Here is a 21,910-nt window from a genome sequence, read left to right as displayed (position 1 = left end):
GGTCCTTAATATAAGACCCATTTAACTAATTTGATTAGATTAAGGAAGTTAGGTAAATTAGTTAATTATAAGAAAAGTGACACATTTTTCCTAAAACACCATAATCATCTTTCTTAATACCCCATCTCCCTCTTTTACGTGATTATAGTTGAGGGAGTATTCATAAGGGTAATTTAGAGATAATTGATAAATATGAGAAAGGGGTTTTATATTTAGGACCAAAACCAACTCAAGAATTAAGTTCTATATTAAGCATCGGAAGAATATATTTTTATAGGGAAAAAAAAGGCGTGGGAATGTTATGTCAACGAAGGTTGTGGAGCAAGGAGTGGACAAGCTGAGGAGAGTAGCAAAATAAAGAAAAAAGGACAGTACGCGTAGAGTATGTCAACTCATCACCTTCCGCTGCTGACCATTCCAATTCCTACTCCTGCTCCTACCAATTCCAACAACGCCAATATATATATAAATAAAAAGTCGTCACCATATTTGACTATTTTGAATTTTGATTTTGATTGGTTTGTCCTCTCCCTCTTTTCGTTGAGGCCAGCTTTGCTCCTCTTCAATTGGAGTCAAGGTCTCTCTCCTACGTGGGAGCTTTTTCTCTCTCCTGAAGTGAGAGTTTGTTACGACGGTTATCGTCGCCTCTTTCACGCCTTCTGTTCCGCCGCTGCTTGCGACGGTGAGGAGGGAGACTAAGAGTGCTCCGCTGCCCACTGCGGCGGAGATTAAAGAGTGAGATCCTTTATTGCTCGTTGTAATAAAGGATTGTTGAGGACTGTTTGTTGGAGGACAGGATGGTTAGAGAAAGGAAGCATGGAGAAGGTGGTTCGGGTAAGACCTTAGAAGAGCCGGATGTAGATCTGATCTGGAAGCAAACAGATGTGAAAACGTGGAATGGTGGTACTTTGGCAGGGAAGATGATCACAGAGAAGAATTTAAATCCTGCTACAACGATCCAGATGATTCGTAAAGGTTGGAATCTGGTGAGTAGAGAGGATCTTGAGATTGTGGAGATTAATCGGAAGGCCTTCATCTTCAATTTCAAACGTAGAGAAGAAGCTCTGAGAATTTTACGTGGAAGACCGTGGTCGATCAACGGATGCTTACTGAATATACAGAAATGGAATGATGACATGCTGTTTGATGAGGTAGACTTTAATTACTGTCCTTTTTGGATTCAATTCCATGATCTACCTCCTGCTGTGATTGATATTGAGAATGCAATACGGTTGGGAGAGAAGATTGGTGAGGTGGTGTTAGTTGAAAATCCGAAAAAGAATGATCTAATGGTGCGAAACTTCTTAAGAGTAAGAGTGCTCGTGGATCTAAGGAAGCCATTAATCTCTGGCTTACGGTCTCCAAGGCCAGGGAAGGAACCGATGCGAATAAAAGTCAGATATGAAAGACTACAGAACTTCTGTTTTGCTTGTGGAAAAATTGGGCATGACTTAAGATCATGTCCTGAAAAAAGAGATGAGGATGCATATGTGGAAATTGAATATGGAAGCTGGCTTGGTATACAAGCTGCAAGATGGATGGAAGAGGCTATTAAACCCTGTAAGGAGGATTGGGAAGAGTTAGGAGGTAGAGGAATGGGGAGGATGCTAAAAAGGGTGGAACTAGTTGAAAATAAAAAAAACAAGGAGAATGTGGAAAAGACTAATTCTGAGTCTGGTAGTGGAAGTTTTAAAGTTGATACTACACGGGCAGTGATTGAGGATGAAGGAAGCAGGAAATCAACTGATTTGAAAAAAGAACAAAGTGAAAGTGGAGATCAAGCTCTTGTAGTTTCAGAGAAATTGGTGAAAAAGGAAGTAAGAGAAAAGGTACAGACTGAAATGGAGAAAGAAAGAGCTGAAGTAAGCAAGAATTCTGAATCTGAAAACATTAATAAAGCTATCATTGTGTATGGGAGTATATCCCCAATGTCTGAGGTAACAAAAGGATTGGAGAAAGTTGGGTTGAAGAGAAAACTTGAAGAAGAAGGAACAGGTGCTGGTGTGAAAAAGAGAAGACTGGATTTTGAGCATCTTATTGATGAGATAGCTCCTGTACAGGTTAATACACAGACTATAGGAGCAAGGAAGAGTGTTAGAATGGCAAAAAGGCAGAGTAAAAGAAGAGGAAGAATAAGAAGAGAAGAAATTGAACATACTGAATCCAGGATGATTTGCTGTCTTGATATGAAGTCCCCATGTGTAAAAGGTGGTGATATAGCAGAACTTGGTGATATAGCAGGTGGCTATGGTGGCTGGCCCTCAACAGCCACCAAAGAGCCATGAATGCACTATGCTGGAACTGTCAAGGGTTAGGGGTTCCCTTGACAGTAAGAAACCTGAAGCAGGTAGTAAAAAGCAAAAAACCCCATTTAATCTTCTTAATGGAGACAAAACAGAAAAAGGAAGTGGTGGAGAGGGTGAGGAGACAGTGCGGTATAGATAATGGGTTTGTTTTTGATCCTGTGGGAAGGAGTGGAGGACTATGTGCTTGGTGGTGTAGAGATATCAAAATGGAAGTGCTGTATGCTTCAGGAAATATCCTTCACTTTAGAGTGGATTCAAGCATCGTTGAAACTCCAGATTTTGTGACACTGGTGTATGGTGCGGTGAAAGAAAGGGAAAGAAACAAAATCTGGAATATAATTAGGGAATTTTCTAGAGAAGTAAGAGGATCTTGGTTCTGTGCTGGTGATTTTAATGACCTTGCTACTCAAGAAGAAAAGAAGGGAGGGCGACCGAGGGCAGCAAGGAAAATCCTAAATTTTCAAAGGTTTATAGCTGATTGTGAATTGATTGATCTGGGCTTTCAAGGCCAAATGTTCACCTGGTGTAACAAAAGGATGAATGAGGGACACATAAAAGAAAGAATAGACAGAGCTCTTGGAAATATTGAGTTGAGAGAGCAATTCCCAAAAGCTCAGGTCTTCCATTTAGAACCAATTGGCTCTGATCATTGCCCTTTGGTGATTGACCTGTGCTTTAATGGGATTAAAACGCCCTGGAGCTTCAAGTTTGAGAATATTTGGACCTCCCATCCTGATTTTGAAAAGGTGGTAGGGAGAGGCTGGAAGGGAGTGGAAGGTATAGAGGAAGATTGTATTAAAGATGTGATAAGAAGGCTAAAGAATTGTGAAAAAGAGTTGATGATATGGAAGAAAAATTCTTTCCCAAACAATAAAAAGTTGATTGAAAAGTTGGTTGGCCAGCTTGCAGATTGTTACAAGGGAAACTTCACTGAAGAGGTAATGGGAAAAGTAAGTGAAATTGAAGCTAATCTGGATAAACTTTGGCAAAATGAGGAAGCTTACTGGTGCCAAAGATCTAGAGTCTCTTGGTTGCAAGCTGGAGATATGAACTCTAGTTTCTTTCATCTCTCTACTATACGAAGAAGACAAAGAAATACTGTCTTGAAGATTAAGAAGGATAGTGGAGGTTGGTTGGAATCGGAAAGTGAGATATCTGGCTGCTTTGCTGATTATTTTTCTGATCTGTTTAAATCTTCAGATAAAAGAAGTTTTGAAAATGTACTGAAGTACATTGATAGCTGTATCACAAAAAATATGAATGAAGCCCTCATGTGCCCTGTTAGTAGAATAGAAGTGAAAGAGGCTGCTTTTCAGTTGGGAGGAAACAAAGCACCAGGACTAGATGGCTTTAATGGTAAATTTTACCATTCATCTTGGCAGGTGGTAGAGGAAGAAGTGTGGTTGATGGTGAGAAATTTTTTCAAAGAGGAAGGATGTATAGAAGATCTGAAGACTAATATCACCCTTATTCCTAAAGTGGATAAACCTGAGAATGTGAGTCAGTTTAGGCCTATTGGTTTGTGTAACTTTGCTTACAAAATTATTTCGAAGGTTCTTGCCAATAGACTAAAGCCATGGTTAAGCTCTTGCATTTCCAATAACCAAGGGGCTTTTGTCCCTGGCAGGCTTATCCATGATAATGTAATTGTTGCACATGAGGTTTTCCACTTTTTGAGAAGAAGGAAGAAAGCAAAAAGAGTTGATTTTGCCTTGAAGATGGATATGAGTAAGGCATATGATCGAGTTGAGTTGGATTTTGTGGAAGCTACTATGCTGAAATTTGGCTTCAATGAGAAATGGGTCAGGTTGATTATGAGATGTATAACTACTGTCAAACTGAATCTTTGTCTTTCAGGAAGAAGAGTGGCAGTAATTGAACCTGAAAGAGGATTGAGGCAAGGGGACCCTTTATCCCCTTATATATTCATTCTTGTTGTTGAAGTGCTGTCAAGAATGATTGCCAAACAAGCTGAAATTGGTGGTTTGAAAGGAATCAGAATTGCAAATGGATGTCCAATGCTGACACATAGCTTCTTTGCTGATGATGTGTTGTTCTTTATGCGTGCAAGTGATGATAATTGTGAGAGATTGGATACTATCCTTAAAGAGTACTGTAAAGCTTCTGGTCAGCAAGCTAATTTGGCCAAATCTGGAATCCTTTTTTCGAAGAATGTTACTCCAGAAGTAAGGGATCGAGTTTGCAGGATTCTGAATATCAAAGATATAGATGAACCTGGGAAGTATCTTGGAGTTCCGAATACCTGGGGGAAAACCAAGCAGCAGGCCCTGGCATATATTAAAGAAAGAGTAGGAAGAAAGGTGGAAGGATGGAGTAGTAAACTCTTGTCTCCTGCTGGTAGAGAAACGATGATCAAATCAGTCATTAGTGCAATCCCGATATATCCTATGCATTGCTTTAAGTTCCCAAGGAAGACTTATAAAGAATTAGACAGCATTGTGGCACGGTTCTGGTGGAATGGGGGTAAGGAGGGCAGGAAAATTCATTGGAAAAATTGGAAGAGTTTAACAAAGGCTAAAGCAGATGGTGGAATGGGATTCAGAGATTTTGAAATAATGAATGATGCTCTTTTAGCAAAGACAGCATGGAGAATGCTTAATAATTCTGATGATTTGTGGGTGAAGGTTTTGAAGGGAATCTACTTTCCTAATACAGGCTTTCTTGAAGCAAAGAAGGGCGGAAAGGCATCTTGGATCTGGTATAGTCTGCTTGTTGGAAGAGACTTGTTAAAAAAAGAGTTGCTTTGGAGAATAGGAGATGGCAGAGAGGTTAATGTGTGGAATGATACCTGGATTCCAGGTCTTAATAATTGCCTTGCTGAAACTATTGTTGTGCCTGAACAATGTAAAAATTGGAAGGTGGCTGATCTGGTGTGGAACGGTAATTGGAGGATAGATGGTTTGAGAGAGTTGGTAACTGAAGACGTTTTGGAAAAAATAATTAATGTGCCATTATGCTTTACAAGTAGAAAGGATGAGCTGGTGTGGAAAGCTGCAAAGAATGGCAAATATGAGGTAAAAAAAGGGTACTGCATAGAAAAAATTAAAAGGGATGTTTTTCCTGAAAGTACTAGCTCCTCTGTAGTACTAACTCCTGTGTTTTGGAAGAAGGTGTGGAGAATAAAAGTTTTGCCAAAAATCAGTCATTTTATTTGGAGATGTCTGATTAGAGCAGTACCAGTGAAAGAAGAACTTGTGAGGAGGAGATGTGGTACATCGGCCATGTGTCCTGTCTGCAAGGAGGAAGTAGAAACGATTGAACATGCTCTCTTTAACTGTTCTTGGGCAAGAAGTGTATGGTTTGGAAGTGAACTCACGTTTAGATTTGAAAATGAGGATCTGAGAAATTTTGAAAGCTGGTGCGTTAGAGTATTGGTGGAAGAAAAAATCTTTGATGAATTCCAATTAGCCTATGTTGCTTGGCTAATGTGGCTAATTTGGAAAGAAAGGAATAAGGTAGTCTTTGAAGAGAAGGAAGTAAATCCTACCAAGGTAATACTTGATGCTGGTAGGGCGGTAAGGGAATTGTGGGAGACTAAGGGGTGGAGTACGAAAATGGAGATTCTTAATGAGGTTGAGGAAGTAGGTTGGAAGGCTCCCATGGAAGGTTTTTTGAAGATCAATTGTGATGGTTCCTTTAAGGAGAAATCTGGTTTGGCAGCTGTAGGCATTATCTGCAGAAACAAGGAAGGGGAACTGCAATGGGGTTTTGCGGATAAAATAAAGGCTAATTCTGGTTTTGCAGCTGAAGTTTTGGCTTTGCAAAGAGCCTTATGCATTGCAAAAGATCTTGAGATAAGTAATGTAGTGTTTGAAACAGATTGCTCGGAGCTTTTCTGGTGCTGTAAAAGAAGCACCTCTGAGAAGGTGGACTGGAGATGTAAGTGGGAACTGCAGAATGTTCTTTCAATTCTTGATGGCATAGAGACCTCTGATATTGCTCTAACTCCTAGGAAGGGCAATGAGGCAGCAAATTGGGTTGCTGTAAATTGTAGAAAGGAGGTGTGCCGGATTGGGTGGATTTTTAATCCAACACCTTCCTTGGCTCGGATCTTGGTCACTGATGCTATGTTGAGAAGAAGTTCTGCTAAGCCGACTGATTTTGCTGATGCACAAAGTTTTGATAGAAGTGGTATTGGCTGATTGGGCTTTCTATTGATCGCCTTTATGTTTGTTTGTTTTGGTTTTCTTTTCTTTTGTGAGTTTTTGTGTGGTAGGTTTTTCTGTTAGTCATTTTGAGTGTTTTTCTTTTTCGGCCTTTTTGGCTATTAGTGGTTGTATTTCTTTTTTTAAGTATCAATAATATGGACTTTGTTTTGGCCAAAAAAAAAAAATTTTGATTTTGATTCCGTCCGCAAAGTTCAGGTAACTCACTACTAAAAAAAACATTTAACAGCGGTTAAAATGAGCTTTTTATAGCTGTTTTGAGAGCGACATTTATGTCATCGACATAAAATGTAGAGGATTTCACAGCGATTTAAGAACTGTCATAGTATGTGACTTTTCACGATGGTTATATAAATAACTGCTATGATTTTTTTTGTTTGGTCTGCATTTTCCACTATTGATTAGAATGGAACAGGAGAACAAAACCTCAAAAGAAGGGGTCTAAAAATCAATTAACTAATAATCTCTCTCCAATTAAAAGCATTCTGATGGAGCAAACGTAGATTCTTTCCTTTCGTAATAGCGCCACTTAGCTTCATTTTCAGCCACCAGATCAAAGCCACTAAGATTTAATAAAAATAAACTCAAAGACTCAAATCTGATAAAATCAAAAACTCAGATTTAATAAAAATCAGATCTCTTTAAACTCAAATTAAACATCTTATTTTTAACCAAAGAAAATAATCAACCACAAAAATTATGAAATATACAGAAAGAATAGAGGTGAAAAACTCACAAATAAGAATGAAGAGGATGAGGCAATGGCGGCGGCGACTAGGGCTGTTCACGGGACGGATCGGGACCGGGACAGGCCCGTCCCGGTTCCGTCCCGGTGAACAGTAACGGGACAGATTTTCTGTCCCGTGTCCCGGCCCGTCCCGGGGTTGTCCCGGTCCCGGTCGGGACGGGACGGATCTGGGACGGGACCGGGACGTCCCGAACCCCTTTTTTTTTTTAATTTTTTTTAATTTTTTAAAATTTTTTTAAATAAAATCTGATTTTTTTAATTATGTTTTTTTGGGCTTAAATCTTATAAAAACATCTTTTTATTTATTTGTTTGGACACTCTTAAATAAAAACTTAAAATATTACATATAATAATCATTAAAAACTCTAAACAAAAGCTTTTAACACAATAAAAACTTGCTAAAAATTCTAATCATCAATAATCTCAAATCATTAACAAATATAAAAATTCTAAATAAATATATCTATAGTTCCATACAATAGTCTCAAATCTTAAAAAGATATGAAAAAAATAATATTATATAAATGGGATAAAAAATTAAAAAAAATTTAAAAAAAATAAAAAAAGGACCGGGACGGGACGACCCCGTCCCGTGTCCCGTCCCGTCCCGGTCCATTTTTTGTCCCGTCCCGAAAAATTTCGGGACGGATCCGTCCCGTTCCAATAAGATCGGGACAGGAACGGGCCGACCGGGACGGGTCATTCTTGAACACCCCTAGCGGCGACGATGACGACAGTGACAGCGATGGAAGAACATAGTGTAGATGACAGAAGTAAAGAATAAATACCGACAAAAGTAGGAGAATGAAGAAAATCGAGTGAGGACGGTAATGGGGGACTCTGAAAAGTGAAAACTATCACGTTGATGGATTTTAAAATTTTGATAGACTTTTTACGATGGTTTTTTAAATAACCGCCTTTAAAAGTATACCTGTGATTATAGAAATGCCACCGTCATATTTTTTACAGTGTTTTTTCTTATAACTATTGTAAATTAGCGTTGTGAAAGCTCTTTTTTATAATAGTGACTCAATTGATGCATTTTGAGCCGAAATTTCCTTCACAACAAGGTCTTTAACCAAAACAATTTGTTACATGTCCATTCATTTTCCTAATTTTACCTTTGCTCCCTCCTTGTCCCCACGCTACCATTCCATTAAAATTAAGGAGTTTTTTTTTTTTTCCTTATGTGTCATTGTTATTTTTCAGTAGCATCTTAATGTCATTCCTAATGCATCAAGTATTATGAATCCTATTTATGGTTTAGAATGATGGATGTATAAAAAAAATGATATCAGGATGTTTGATGCATTATAAATAAAATCAGCATGTTAGATATTAGAATGTTAATTGTTATTTTATTCTTCTCCTTTTTGTGCACTAATCAACATCATTCGCCTCCTTCAGGTTACTTACGGTTTATTTAGTATTTATATATTATTTTTTTTGGTATACCTAACGCTAATTATTTGTAGTATATGATGCCCAATACGCTGAAAAAATAATATCAAGGTGCTAAATATAATTTTGAAAAAATAAAATAAAAGTAAGCCGTTTAAAGTATTTATGAAACATCTTACCTTTAACCCCTCATAGTGTATATTTGTAAGCGTTATGGTTCAAGCAGGTCAAAATACAAGCCCGTGGATTAAAAATTTTAACATAACTACACGGATTACTATTCACTGTTTAAATTCAGATTTTAGGTCCAATTTATCGCGTGACATTCAGAATGAATTGCCCCGTCACTCTATATATTTGAATGTTTCAAAATTCATTTTTTAATTGAGTTTTAAAACGGATCATCATAAAGTGATTTGCCAACCCCAAGATAACTTAATAGTCACTGTTTTTTTTTTTTGCTGAACAATAACCACCAAAGTTTTCGCACAAAAACATGTGGTCTGACTTTCTCAAATGAAAGTATATTCAGTCAATGTAAATATAAAATATAAATTCGCAATGATTTGCATCACTCGCACGAATTCCACAAATAATATTAATCGTTCCTTGTATTTCGGTACAAGAGCACAAAGCGAAGTCGTGGAACCGGAATTGTGTTAGTAAAAAGGCTCGTGATGTTTTTACCAAACATTATTTTCATCACGTGTAAATAACAATTTCTGCACAACGTACTTCAAAAATCACTGACTCGCAGAGGTCATGAACTCTTTAGCTAGACACGCACGTTTATGTTGACCTAACTATAATATCCCTCCGATCTTAAATATAAAACTCTTGTATTAGTGTGTATAACGGTTTTATATTTAGAACTGGAGGCATAGACTAGGACTATGAGAGCCACCCGAAATAAGGAAAATTCTAAAATAGTGTACATAAAATTAAAATTTTTTATTAATTGTAACAAAAAAAAATGCGGAAGGTCGTTTATAAACGGAGAGGCTGAGTATTGATTTGAGTCGGCAGCTAAACTGCCAATAACTCTGTGTGGAAACAGGGAATGTGTTGGTGAGCTCCGGAGGGCACAGTGGGTGCAGCTTGTATAATGTAACAAACGACACCTTCTCCAGCAAGAAAAGCCAAGAAAGCCAACATATTTGACTTTAACTTAATTGGACGCCAAAACCTGTTAAATTAATTCACGTGTTATGTTCTTTTTAAATCCCACTGCGACTTATCAAATCATATTAATTCACAAGCCTTTAATTAAACTGATCAAACTCTACCATTTATCATTGTAGCACCACACTGATAGAATATCCCTACATTAAGCCATCCATATATCGCTTTTATGCTACTTCAGAATTATAAACCATTTTTTAAATCAAGTTCCAATCACAGTGACGCAACCAGAACAATTCTTCATATTCCGTATTTGACTTTTTGTAAAACAAGCGTTTGTGTGTGTATACATGGGATATGATCGAGCGATACACACACACACGTATGGATACATTTAGTTATTATAGATACAGATGTGGATTGGTTTGGCCATATCCCAAAACTCGTTTATTTTCCTAAAATGTCAATTCACTAATACTCCTTCTATCCTTAATATAGGATTTAATTATTGAGTTAGTTTTGATCCTAAATATAAGACTTATTTTTCATATTTATCTATTTTATCTAAATTACGGATAGAAGTACTCTTTCGACCATAATCAAGTAGTAGAAGAAGAAGATGGGGTATTAAGAACGATGATTATAGTATTTTAGAAAAAATATATCATATTTCTTATAATCAACTAATTTATCTAACTTTTTTAATCTAATCAAATTAGTTAAATAAACTTTATATTAAGAATAAAAAAATTATTATTTGAAAAATAAAACTGTAAGCGAAAAATAAGGAATGAGGTGAGGATAGGGGTTGTAAAAGAGGGAGCCACCTAACCCCTTCCAAAAAAGGACAATGTGGACGAGCGGCTCACCTAACTCCTTGATTATTGCCCACCTTATTCTCTCGCCGTATCACTCATCTTTAATTCACTTCACTTCTCGTCAGCCTCCCATCACCCCACCGCCATACTAGAATTACCCCTACGCACTTTAATTATGACTTCTCAACTTCTAATTTTCTTTTGCCCCCAACAATCAAACCTCCTGAATCATTATTCCTTCACTTTACTGTAATCTTCCGGTCTTTAATATATGACCTAATTATTGAATTGATTTTGATTTTAAATATAAAATTCATTTCTTATATTTATCAATTTTTTCTAAATTACTCTTCTTGATACTCCTTCAACCATAATCAAGTAGAAGAGGAAAATGAGATATTAAGAAAGATGATTATGGTATTTTAGGAAAAACATATCATATTTCTTATAATTAACTAATTTACCTAACTTTCTTAATCTAATCAAATTAGTTAAATAGGTCTTATATTAAGGACCGGAGGAGTAATATTTATTTTCACAGCTTTATAACTCAACACCGGTAAAAATAAAATACTCTTCTAATATTTAATATAAAAATTATTTAAATAATTTGATTAAATTAAGAAAGTTAGGTAAGTTAGTTAATTATAAAAAAAATATGACATGTTTATCCTAAAACACCACAATCATCTTCCTTAATATCTTTTCTCCCTCTTCTATTTAATTATGGTTGAGGGAGATCCATATAGATAATTTAAAAAAATTAATAGATATAAAAAATAAGTTTTATATTTAGAATCAAAATCAACTCGACTGTTAGGTTCTAAGTATATTAAGTATATTAAGGACAGGAGGAGTAATAAACAATTCACTGGCCACTAAGCATACGCAGGGAGAAGAGTTAGAATAGACCTTCCGGCCAATAAATCAGAATGGAGTTTACAATTTGATAGCCATCAAATAGACGGAGTCTTTGAATGAAGAAGGGGATGTATAATTAAATTTACCTGGTGTATGGGGACGTTAGGTGACTGGCAGGGTGATGAGCTTAATTTGGTTGGGTAATATAACTAACAGTATTACAGGAGGGTTGGTGAAAAAAGGCTGGTTAACCAGACAAATTTCAGCAAATCACCCACCAGCCCTTCTTCACCCTAGCTCGTTTAACAGTTCCCGGCTTTTCAACCTTTTTGCGTAATTTCCGGCGTATACAGCTCAGCACAAGCCCAACTGGCAAACATGAGATTAAGCTGAAGTAGTTATCAGAATTCAAATGGTCCCAGAGAGAGAGAGAGAGATAGCCAGTTGGTCCAGAAGAAGGTGACGTGATTGTGATCCACTAAAATGAGGAGTTATGCAGAGCAAGGCTCTGGTTGGCTCTCCCGTCAGGTTTTGACTAAACTTTATTCGGGTTTGTAAACGGAAGCGGGCGGTCCCTAGCTAGCCGGCCCATCCAGGGACTCCGGGTTTGTTGGCATCTGTTTTTTTCTTTGGTTTATTCTCGTCTTATATTTTGTAAATTATGATTAAAAATATATTTATGTTAACCTTTTCAAATAAGCCCTTGAGTGTTGCGCACAACCATTGATAAAACGTTTTACCATCAACAGGAGTTTAGCCTAGCATAACAATCTGGATTCTCATAAGGAATTTCTATTAGGAGATACACTATATTTAGTGCTTGACAATACTTTAAATAGGATTGTCTTAAAAAAAAGGATACATATAAAAAATATATTTTAGTTTGTTTTGAACTTTAATGGTGGGTTAGCGTTGTTAACGTGCACAATTCCACTTCATGTATATTATGTTTGCAAGCTAATTTTATTTTATTATATGCTTTTGTTCACATATATGATGTGTGCGTGTGTGTGTAATATTAGAGTATTTGAGAAGGGACGACAATAACTTCTGGCCATATGCAATTGTGCATCAGAATGAATAAATTAAAAATAATCGAAGTTTCCAAATCATATGACCAAATAATACAGAATTTTATGAGTTGGCAAAAAATTTAAAGGTAAAGAAGTTCGTGAGAGAATAGGAAGTTAACAAAATAGACAATCAAACAGTTGGTATTAGGTTATTTTCACCTGAAGGTGCTGTTTGGTGTGCCATGTCCAGAAAAAAATCACATGTTTCCCGAATCACGCGGGACATCGATTTTAACATGTATGTGTGGCGAGGAAAAAGGCAAAATAATGGTATGAGAAATTAATTGATATGGCATGCGAAATTAGAAACCTAACAAAGACAGAGAAATAGAAGAGAAAAGAGAGAACAAAAAGAGGCATCTGGAGCACGCCACTTGCAAGTCGAAAGCAGCGCATTGTAATATTGATATTATCCCCAGACTAAGTGCACAAGCTGACCCTTAAAAACAATGCTTATTTAATCAGTAGCCATTTGGACCGCTATTTTCTGTACAAGCAGCCTGAACATACAAATCGTTTCCTGTGAGGACTTTGCCTGGGATGATATGAAGGAAGAGCAGGGAGACACTGAGTATGTTTGGCTCAATGAAAGGAAGAGGAGGGGAGTGGAAGGATTTTAATATTATCTTGTTTGGATTTATAAAAAAAGAGGGAAGGGGAGGGAAAAATATTTTAATATGGACAATTTTGCTCTTATTTTATTTAAGGCGTAGGCATAATAGTCATAACATGACAAAATATAGACATAATAGTCACAACATGACAAAATATGGGCATAATAGTCATAATATGACAAAATATTACCCTTTTCCTCCAAATCCTCCCAATTTTGGAGGGGAGGTTGAGGATAAAATTTCCCCTCCCCTCCTAAAATTTGTGTGTTGTCAAACAAGGAAAAATGATTAAAATCCCTCCCATTCCCTCCCCTCCCTCCTAAATCCCTCGTACCAAACACACTCTGAAGCTATGGCACAACCCAGTCCCAGACGTACAAATTTTTTTTTTTAAATTTAAACTTTATAAATAGAATTTATGATTGTGACTGGGGGGAAAATGGGTGGGTTAGGAGAAAAGCCGGTGGATAAATGTTGGTGTGAAAGGAATAGAATGGGTAAATCCTCAAGTCCCCCTGGATTTTAGTGATAATGACAGATTTTGCATATGAGTTCATGCTTCCCCATCATTTTGGTCCCCATCTCTGATTCCTTGCTCTCCTGTTCTTTCCCCATAGCTTCTGGCCTTTTTCGGCTTTAGTAATTCGCTTTTAGTGATTCTGAAAAGCAACACTCGAATCTTTTGCTTTGATTAACCACAACCATTTGTATGAATATCTTGCACTTTTTATTAATAACTTCCGTCGGAGAGCCAGGTTAAAACTTAAAACTAGGATAAGCGAGTCCCAATTAATAAGTAAATGGCTAAAATAACAAGAAAAGCAAAGAAAAGTACAGAAACACATGCAAGGCACGCGCGGCACGTTGCAATAAAAAGAAAATTACAATCAAGTCCCGGAAGAAAAATAATTATTAAAAGTTCTAATAATAATCTCAACAATTTATAATAACAGGTCTTACAGTAAGAATGACAATCTTTGAGACTTGTTTTTCAATTGTTTTTCTTGTTTAGGATCTTATTGTAATTCTCCCCTAAAAAAACAAATGTGGTGACAAGAATGAAAGAAGGCCCCACTTCAAAAACATTTTGTCTAAAGTTTTTTTTTTAGTGAAATGGATAATTCTCATTGCAAAGTACTCATTCGGTCCTTAATATATGACCAATTATTAAGTTGGTTTTGGTTCTTAATATAAGACCCATTTATCATATTTATTAATTTTTTCTAAATTATCCCTATCGATACTCCTTCAACCATAATCAAGTACAAGAGGGAGAGGAGGTATTAAGAAAGATGATTATGGTGTTTTAGAAAAAATATGTCACGTTTCTTATAATTAACTAACTTATCCAACTTCTTTAATATAATCAAATTAGTTAAATGGGTCTTACATTAAGAATCAGAGGAGTAAACTATACAAAGTCAAGCGATATACAAGCAAAGGATTTACATGATTGAATTGAAAGTAGAAAAACTTTTTAAGGAATGCCTAACTATAATACGAATACTTATCAAAATATTTTCAGCAGCATAATTCTCACTATAAAAGATACAGCAATTCCCTGCTTCTCATAATTTCCAACAAGTTATGCAAAATCCAATTTTTCAAGAATCCTCTAAGTTTGAATGTAGTAGCTGGTGAGTTAACCAGTAAGCAATGCCTTTTCCAAAGAAATATATATATATATATATATATATGATGTTATACTTTTCCTATATCTTTTAGCATTAGTGAGTAATTTTCTTTTGATAAGAAGCCAGCCATAAAAGTCTGTACCCTCTTAGCTATTAGTAGGAGCTCCCTTTTCGTGCGGTTTCACTTTAAAATTTCAAGGTCTTCTCTTTCCCCACTTTTTCAGTGATCCTCCTCCTCATGCTTCCAGATAACCATATGTGCATTCGCAAAATGGGAAAACCATAAGTCCTTCTAACACGATAGAACAAACTAACATGAACAAAAATCGGATTATGGGGATATAATAGACATTTCATGCCTTCATTGTCTTGTAATGTAAATGATCACCCCTCCCTGGCCTTGACTAGACGGGGTGTACGTGTCTTCATGCCTTTCTGTTCAAATATTTGAAATTCAGCCGAGCCTGGTGAGAAAGCTAGTGGGCTCAAGCAAGAGCCCCATTTGATTCATGGGCCTCCATTTTAACCCTGAAAGGCCCATTAAGCCCATATTTGGTTAAAAAGGGAAAAAGAAAAGGGAGCGAAAGATATCAATTCTGTTACCAAAAAAAAAAAAGAAGAAAGATATCGATTCACTAGGTTGCGTATCGCCATCATCCCGAGACTCACTCATGTTAGCAGCGCAAGAGCATCTGGTTTAGGCTCCTACCACTACCCTATCTGTGGGCTGTGCCTTCCCTGAACAGAAACAAGAACCTGCAGTTGTGAAGGAAGCAGGGAAGGAAGGAAGACGATGTCGTATGTTCCTCCCCACCTCAGGAGCTCCAGCTCCACTACTGTTGCTGCCAGAATTTCATCTCTTTCCCTAGACACCAACGATCACAGCAAGCTTCCCAATTCTCACTTCCACACCTCCCTCACTCCTTCGTCCTCCTCCAGCTTCTCCAATTCCTCTCGCCGCACCTCCGGAGCTCCTCCTCTGTCCCGCACTCTCTCCGTCCCCGACCCTGTGTTCCCTCACTGGCAGCCGTCCGAACGCGTTTCTCGTATGAAGCCCGAGCAGGTTTCTTTTTCTGTTGTTTCACCGATGGCTCTTTCTTATTCCTTCTTCGACCTAGATGCTCGAGTTTCGATCATTTGGGAGCAATGTGTGTGTTTGAACTTGTGTTTAGGGTTTTTGAGGTTTTCTCGATTTCCTGTGTTTCATTTCTGTTGTCACTGGTTACTTCAAGTTTCTTGGCATACGCTATTTTCCTCCTTTACTAGCCCTTTTTTGGCTGTGACGCTTTGTAAAATGTGTTTTCCAGATAACATGAAGAAAAAAAATTCCTCTTCGTTTGTAGTTCGAAGAGTTGGATAGTAGTGTATGGTGTTTCCATGCTGTCAGTGGAGTAAATTATACTAGAATTGAAGTGGCATGCATCAGCGAAATTGTTTTTGTTAATCATAAGGATCCTTTTTGGTATGCAATGGGCTGATTGTTAATGCCACGCAACAATGGCTATTACGAATAATGTAGTTCGCTTTCAATCTTATGTTTTCTTGGGAGCAGTTGTTGATGTTTTACAATATTGATGAGTTGTCCTCCCTTTTTTCATCTTTTTTCTGGTCTGTCTCTCTTCGGTCACCTTTGTAGAAGCTATCACATAGCATTTGTTATTTCTTTTGAAGTACAACTATCTACCTTTTCTTTGTATTGTCTTTGAACTTCATATGTTTATTGCTTTATTCATTGTTCTTTTTCTATTTTCTACCTCTTCTCAATCAGTTTTAATCACATAAACAATTATTGGGTTGCTAAATTCCACAGACTACGTGCTTCTCATTTGCAGATTGAAGAGGTTCGATTGCGGCTTAATCTCGATGTTTCTGTTGCTTCTGACTCTCTTCCTGCACCTGCACCAATAGAATCATTTTCAGACATGGTAGCTAATTTTATAAACCCGATCCACATTTCTTGTATTCGATTTTCAGTCATTATGGAAAATAAATGAAAAACTATGGACTCATTAATTTACAGTGCTTGAACCCAAGTATCATGAAGGATATTGCTTATCATGAATACACAAGGCCAACTTCTATCCAGGCACAAGCCATGCCAATTGCTCTTAGTGGAAGGGATCTATTGGGTTGTGCTGAAACTGGCAGTGGAAAAACTGCAGCTTTCACGATTCCCATGATAGAGGTCTAAGCTCATTATACTTGGAATGTTTATCTAATTTCGTATTGTTTTCCTTAGATACCAAGTGGTGGCAATCGAACGAATAACAAATTAAGTGACCATCCTTATCCTGTGACTCAATTCCATTCCTGTTTTATTTTGTAGCATTGCTTGGCTCAACCACCGATTCGGCGTGGTGATGGTCCTTTAGCATTGGTTTTGGCCCCTACTAGAGAGCTTGCTCAACAAATAGAGAAAGAGGTGATGCTTTAAATTCTGGGTCTATATAAATAGGCTATCTAAATGTCTAGGGATGAAATCCTTTCCAGTTTATAGGTATGTTTATATGCCTTATATTTGAATTTGTAACTATTTGTTAATTTTTACTCTTACCTTGATGCATGCATGGTTCTTGAGACACGTATTTTTAACCTTTTTGTAATACTGAATCATTATTTCATTGAATCGAACTATGATGATTTATTAATAAAGTTTCTTATGTTATGGTTTGCCCTATTGGAATAATTTTACTCTATGCTTAAGTTTTTGGAAAAGTGGCTGTTGTTTTGCATTTGAGTCTCACGAGTTATATGTATCTTCCTGCACCAATATGGGAGTTTTATCTATACGAAGATTTTTTGTTCCTTGAACACAAGATTATTTCTATATTTCTTATCTAAATTCTTTTGTTGTGCCTGATCTAAGAGCTTTACTGATTCATTTATTTTTTTGGTAATCTTTTCCCACTATTCACTTACTTTGTTGTAATCATAAGATTATTCTGAGGCATTCTTGAAATTTTGCAGGTTAAAGCTTTTAGCAGATCACTTGAGTCATTAAAAACTGCAATAGTTGTAGGGGGAACTAACATTGAAAAGCAGGTGACTAAATGTTGAGTCATATTTCTGTATTTTTATGCCTATGCTAGCTAAAGTTTTTTGTATATTAAAACTCTAAATGTATGCATTGGTGATGTTATCTTAGTATTTTATAATTTATATTTGTAATTTTATAATGTTATATAATGATATTCTATCCATGCAATCTAACCCTGGCGAAAATGTTGCCAATGGTTTGATATAGTTATTTTACTACGAATTGAAACATTTATGAGATGTTGAGTTCTTAAGCGCTTTTTATTTTTTAATCTTCCTACACTTTGAAGTAACGTATTTTTGGGGGGTTTATTTGTATCTTATCAATATGATAGAGATCTGAGCTACGAGCAGGAGTTGACATAGTGGTTGCTACCCCGGGAAGATTCATCGATCATTTACAACAAGGAAATACTTCGCTTTCTAGAATTTCTTTTGTTGTTCTAGATGAGGCAGATAGGATGCTTGATATGGGTTTTGAACCCCAGATAAGAGAGGTCAGTGGTGTGAAGTTTCTCCCTCGGTTATTCCCTTCATTTTGATAACAATTCAGTTTCAAATGTATGATTGATGAGTTGATTTTATGTCTTGAAGCTATGTTTGTATGCAGAATTTTAGGAGTTGAGAGGGAAGGGAAGTAAAGTAAGAATGTGGATGATAAAATGGAAAATGACTTTTTTATCCTGCATAAAAATATTAGAAAATGATAAACACTGTTTGAATAATGATAACAAAGGCATAAAAGACATTATAATTTGTTGGTGCTTTGATTTCAATTATTCCCGTTCCATTCTGGTACTTGTGTTTATGATTTGCTAGATTCCATTTTTTCCACGTTGGTTTTCCCCCCTCTGTTTTTTTTTTTTTAAATTTTTTTTGGCCGGAATGTTCTTCCTCTAATTTAATATTCACCATTTAAAACAATTTTTTATTATTGAGTTGAAACTTAATTCATCTCTTTTATCACAATGCACGTTGCTCGACAATTTGATCTTTTGTGAATGAGTTATCAACAATAAGTAATTGTCCCACACTAATGTGTTAGAATATGCATATCTAGTATCTAGACTGCTGAACAAAATATAAACTTTCTAATGTTTCTTCAGGTCATGAGAAATCTTCCAGAGAAGCATCAAACATTGTTATTTAGTGCAACTATGCCTGTGGAGATTGAAGGATTAGCAAAGGTCAGGTGTCATCTTTTACATTTGTTTATCTCTGAGCTATGATGAAAAAGTAGGGAACTTTTACTTTCTGATGTTAAGGAGACTTTCGGTGTGCTATTGCTGAGAGAAATAAAAATAATCTTCGGTATACAATTTATGCTTCTGACCAATTTGTTAATTTCACTAAGCTGTTTGTGACCCCTGTTTTGAATGACTTGCGACCTTCTTAATTTCTATTTGATGGTTGAACGGCTTCTTAAGCATCATAAAGAACCTCTGGGATCATTGTTATTTGTTACCAACATATTCTCTTTCAGTTCGGTTGTGTGAGAACCTTTATTAAGTTTACCTTCCTATTCTTTACTTTCAGGAGTACTTAGCAAGCCCGGTGCAAGTGAACGTAGGGAAAGTGAGTAGCCCAACAGCAAACGTTTGTCAAACTCTTGTGAAGGTTTCTGAAAATGAGAAGGTATGAATTGATATTTTATTTGTTAGAGGCTTGATTAAGAGCTGCTTATTTAGCTTACTAGATTATTGCCCATCATATTTTCCGAGTATTTTCCCCATGAGGTTCATTGTCGTGGATGTCTGTTTTTTGTAATCAAATTTCAAATATGTCATTTTCTTGAATTTGTATTTTTTGTTTTTATAGTTTTCCTCTTTTATTGTCCTGGTCTTATTTCATTTTTGGTTTCTGCTCTTAAATTATAACATTTGTAGATTGATCGGCTTCTGGATATGCTTGTTGAGGAGGCGTCACAGGCTGAAAAATGCAGTCGTCCATTTCCATTAACAATTGTGTTTGTGGAAAGAAAGGTTTGTTATTTTTTTAAAAAATTTTTTTGGAATCTCTGAGTCTGTCTCTGGGTAGTGGCTGCATTTCTATCTTTCATCATCGTTAATTGTTTTCTTCTTGTAGACAAGGTGTGATGAAATTGCTGAAGCATTGGTAGCCCAAGGTTTATCTGCTGTTTCTCTTCATGGTGGCCGTAGTCAAAGTGAAAGAGAGTCTGCTTTGCATGATTTTCGAAGTGGCTCCACTAACATTTTGGTAACCTTTCCTATCCTAACTCTTAACTCTGAAACATGGTTATTATACTTTATCAGGACATTGTGATTCCCTCTATCTACAAAAAGCGGCAAGAGGCTGTTCGTTTTGGTGGTTGGAAAATCGTTTCTTTTTTATCACATGAAAAAACAAGGTCTACAATATTTATTATACTGCTGTCATAATTACTATAAAGTAACTATCTTTTATTTTTAAAAGAATAAGGTACACAAGGCATTTCTCATTCACAATATTACTTTTCCATTCCATTCTGCGAATGCCTAATGCTAGTATGCCTACTATGTCAGCTTAACATGGGGAATTTTTGATATTGTGCCTCTCTTTTTCGCATGTAAGTCTGCTTTAAATTTGGGACCTTTTCCTCACTTTCCGTGTTCCTCATTGGGATCAATTTATGCAGGTTGCCACTGATGTTGCATCTCGTGGCTTGGATGTCACAGGAGTGTCACATGTCATCAATTTAGATCTTCCAAAGGTATTTCTGCCACAATTCAAATTTACTTGATCAGTAATGTTGCCTGATGTCCAAGAAGAAAAGTTTATCTGAAAGAATTCCTGGGAGCCTCTCATTGAGGATTGCCATTCTGCTATTGCTACGTTGGGTTTTTGTTAGCCTGGTATTTTTCTGTCAAATTTAATTTCCTTCAGTTATGGCTGCTTTAATTATAGACCATGGAAGATTATGTGCACCGGATTGGCAGGACAGGGCGTGCAGGATCAACAGGCCAGGCGACTTCTTTTTACACTGATCGTGATATGGTGCTTGCTGTCCTCTTCTATTTCGACTTGTTCTTAGATCTGCTTGATTTTAGCACTAACACGATTTTGGTCTCTAGTTCCTTGTTGCAAATATAAGGAAGGCTATAGCTGATGCTGAGTCTGGGAACGCTGTGGCTTTTGCAACTGGGAAGGTATATATTTTTTCTCCATGATGCATTGTTTATCCTCATGCTTCATGGCTACTGCTATAGTGAAACTTCGTCATTTGCTTCTAGGTTGCTAGAAGGAAGGAGAAGGAGGCGGCGGCTGCCCAAAAGGAGGCAAAGATAGCTCTGTCCAAGAACTTAGCTTTTGGAAACGCCTCAATTGCTATTGAGGATAAGTATAGGTTCATGATTACGGCGTCAAATAACAAAAGAGAGGGTGCAGCAGATAGTGCTTGGGATGATTGAAAACTATGTTTGACGCCCCTCAGTTAATTGATGGAACTTTCCAAAAGCTCCAAGGTTCGTAACTAGCAGTGTTTTTAAGCCCCTTCTCTTGCTGAGTATATTTTCTGGCGGTGAGGGTTGGGTTACTCATGCGTATTTAGATTTGCTGTAAGCTTTTCTAACCCCCCCCCCCCAGTGATCCTCCATGATTTTATTCCCTTCTCGTTATATGCGTATATATGGTAGAGACTGTTGAAATTGTTGCTGTGCATTGATATTGTGGGTCTAGCTTGAGGAGTTGGACGGGACCCATGGATGATCCAGGTTGGTTTTGTCAGAGACTTGGGGCGGAACGACAGCGAGGATGCTATTGATGGATGAACTAGTTTCTCTGGAAGTTGGGAGTCTGTTTGTGTTGACCTTTTACACCCTTGTAACAGGCTATTAGCAAAGCGTAGCTTGCTAGATAGACGCCTAGACTTTGTAGAGCTGGCATAGGTTATGCATCTTGTGTCCGCACAAACGCAAGTTCTCTTTTCTTTCAAATTGCATTGCACTGGGGGGAAAAAAGGAGAGACTTAGACAGGTACTCAGTCCAACATCATTGTATATCCACCTTCATGTGTTCCACTCCTGCAACCGACATCAATCTGTCTCATCATAGAACGCTTACAAAATGTGCTATTCCTCATAATGAGACGGTTTTTTTTTCCTTCTAATCTTC

General features: G+C 36.8%; 2 protein-coding genes across 6 annotated transcripts in view; both read left to right on the top strand.

Moving 5' to 3' along the window:
- Positions 1–2,747, top strand: part of LOC114726437 (uncharacterized) — a 9,852-nt gene extending 7,105 nt beyond the window's left edge. The window contains exon 2 of the mRNA XM_028913036.1: positions 578–2,747. Coding sequence (XP_028768869.1) covers positions 798–2,285 — 1,488 coding nt within the window. The 5' untranslated portion in view covers positions 578–797 and the 3' untranslated portion in view covers positions 2,286–2,747. The remainder of the gene's footprint in view (positions 1–577) is intronic.
- On the top strand, positions 1,851–21,910 carry LOC114726434 (ATP-dependent RNA helicase DBP2). 5 transcript variants are annotated; one of them, XM_028913034.1, is made up of 17 exons: positions 1,851–1,862; positions 4,428–4,433; positions 15,634–15,827; positions 16,597–16,689; positions 16,785–16,949; positions 17,091–17,186; positions 17,732–17,806; positions 18,136–18,297; positions 18,907–18,987; positions 19,337–19,435; positions 19,687–19,782; positions 19,886–20,017; positions 20,436–20,510; positions 20,705–20,794; positions 20,872–20,946; positions 21,031–21,261; positions 21,476–21,910. In XM_028913034.1, the coding sequence occupies exons 3-16, from the start codon at positions 15,813–15,815 to the stop codon at positions 21,205–21,207; spliced, it is 1,431 nt and encodes a 476-aa protein (XP_028768867.1). In that variant the 5' UTR covers positions 1,851–1,862; positions 4,428–4,433; positions 15,634–15,812; the 3' UTR covers positions 21,208–21,261; positions 21,476–21,910. The 5 variants fall into 5 exon arrangements, with proteins under 5 accessions (XP_028768867.1, XP_028768866.1, XP_028768865.1 ...); XM_028913033.1 differs by lacking the exons at positions 1,851–1,862; positions 4,428–4,433 and having other exon boundaries at positions 15,431–15,827; positions 21,511–21,910; XM_028913032.1 differs by lacking the exons at positions 1,851–1,862; positions 4,428–4,433 and having other exon boundaries at positions 15,431–15,827; positions 21,485–21,910.

This window comes from Neltuma alba, unplaced genomic scaffold (assembly GCF_004799145.2).
Source record: "Neltuma alba isolate B1F8T4 unplaced genomic scaffold, ASM479914v2 tig00012377_pilon, whole genome shotgun sequence".
Lineage (NCBI taxonomy): Eukaryota > Viridiplantae > Streptophyta > Magnoliopsida > Fabales > Fabaceae > Neltuma > Neltuma alba.
This window is presented reverse-complemented; position numbering and strand designations above follow the sequence as displayed.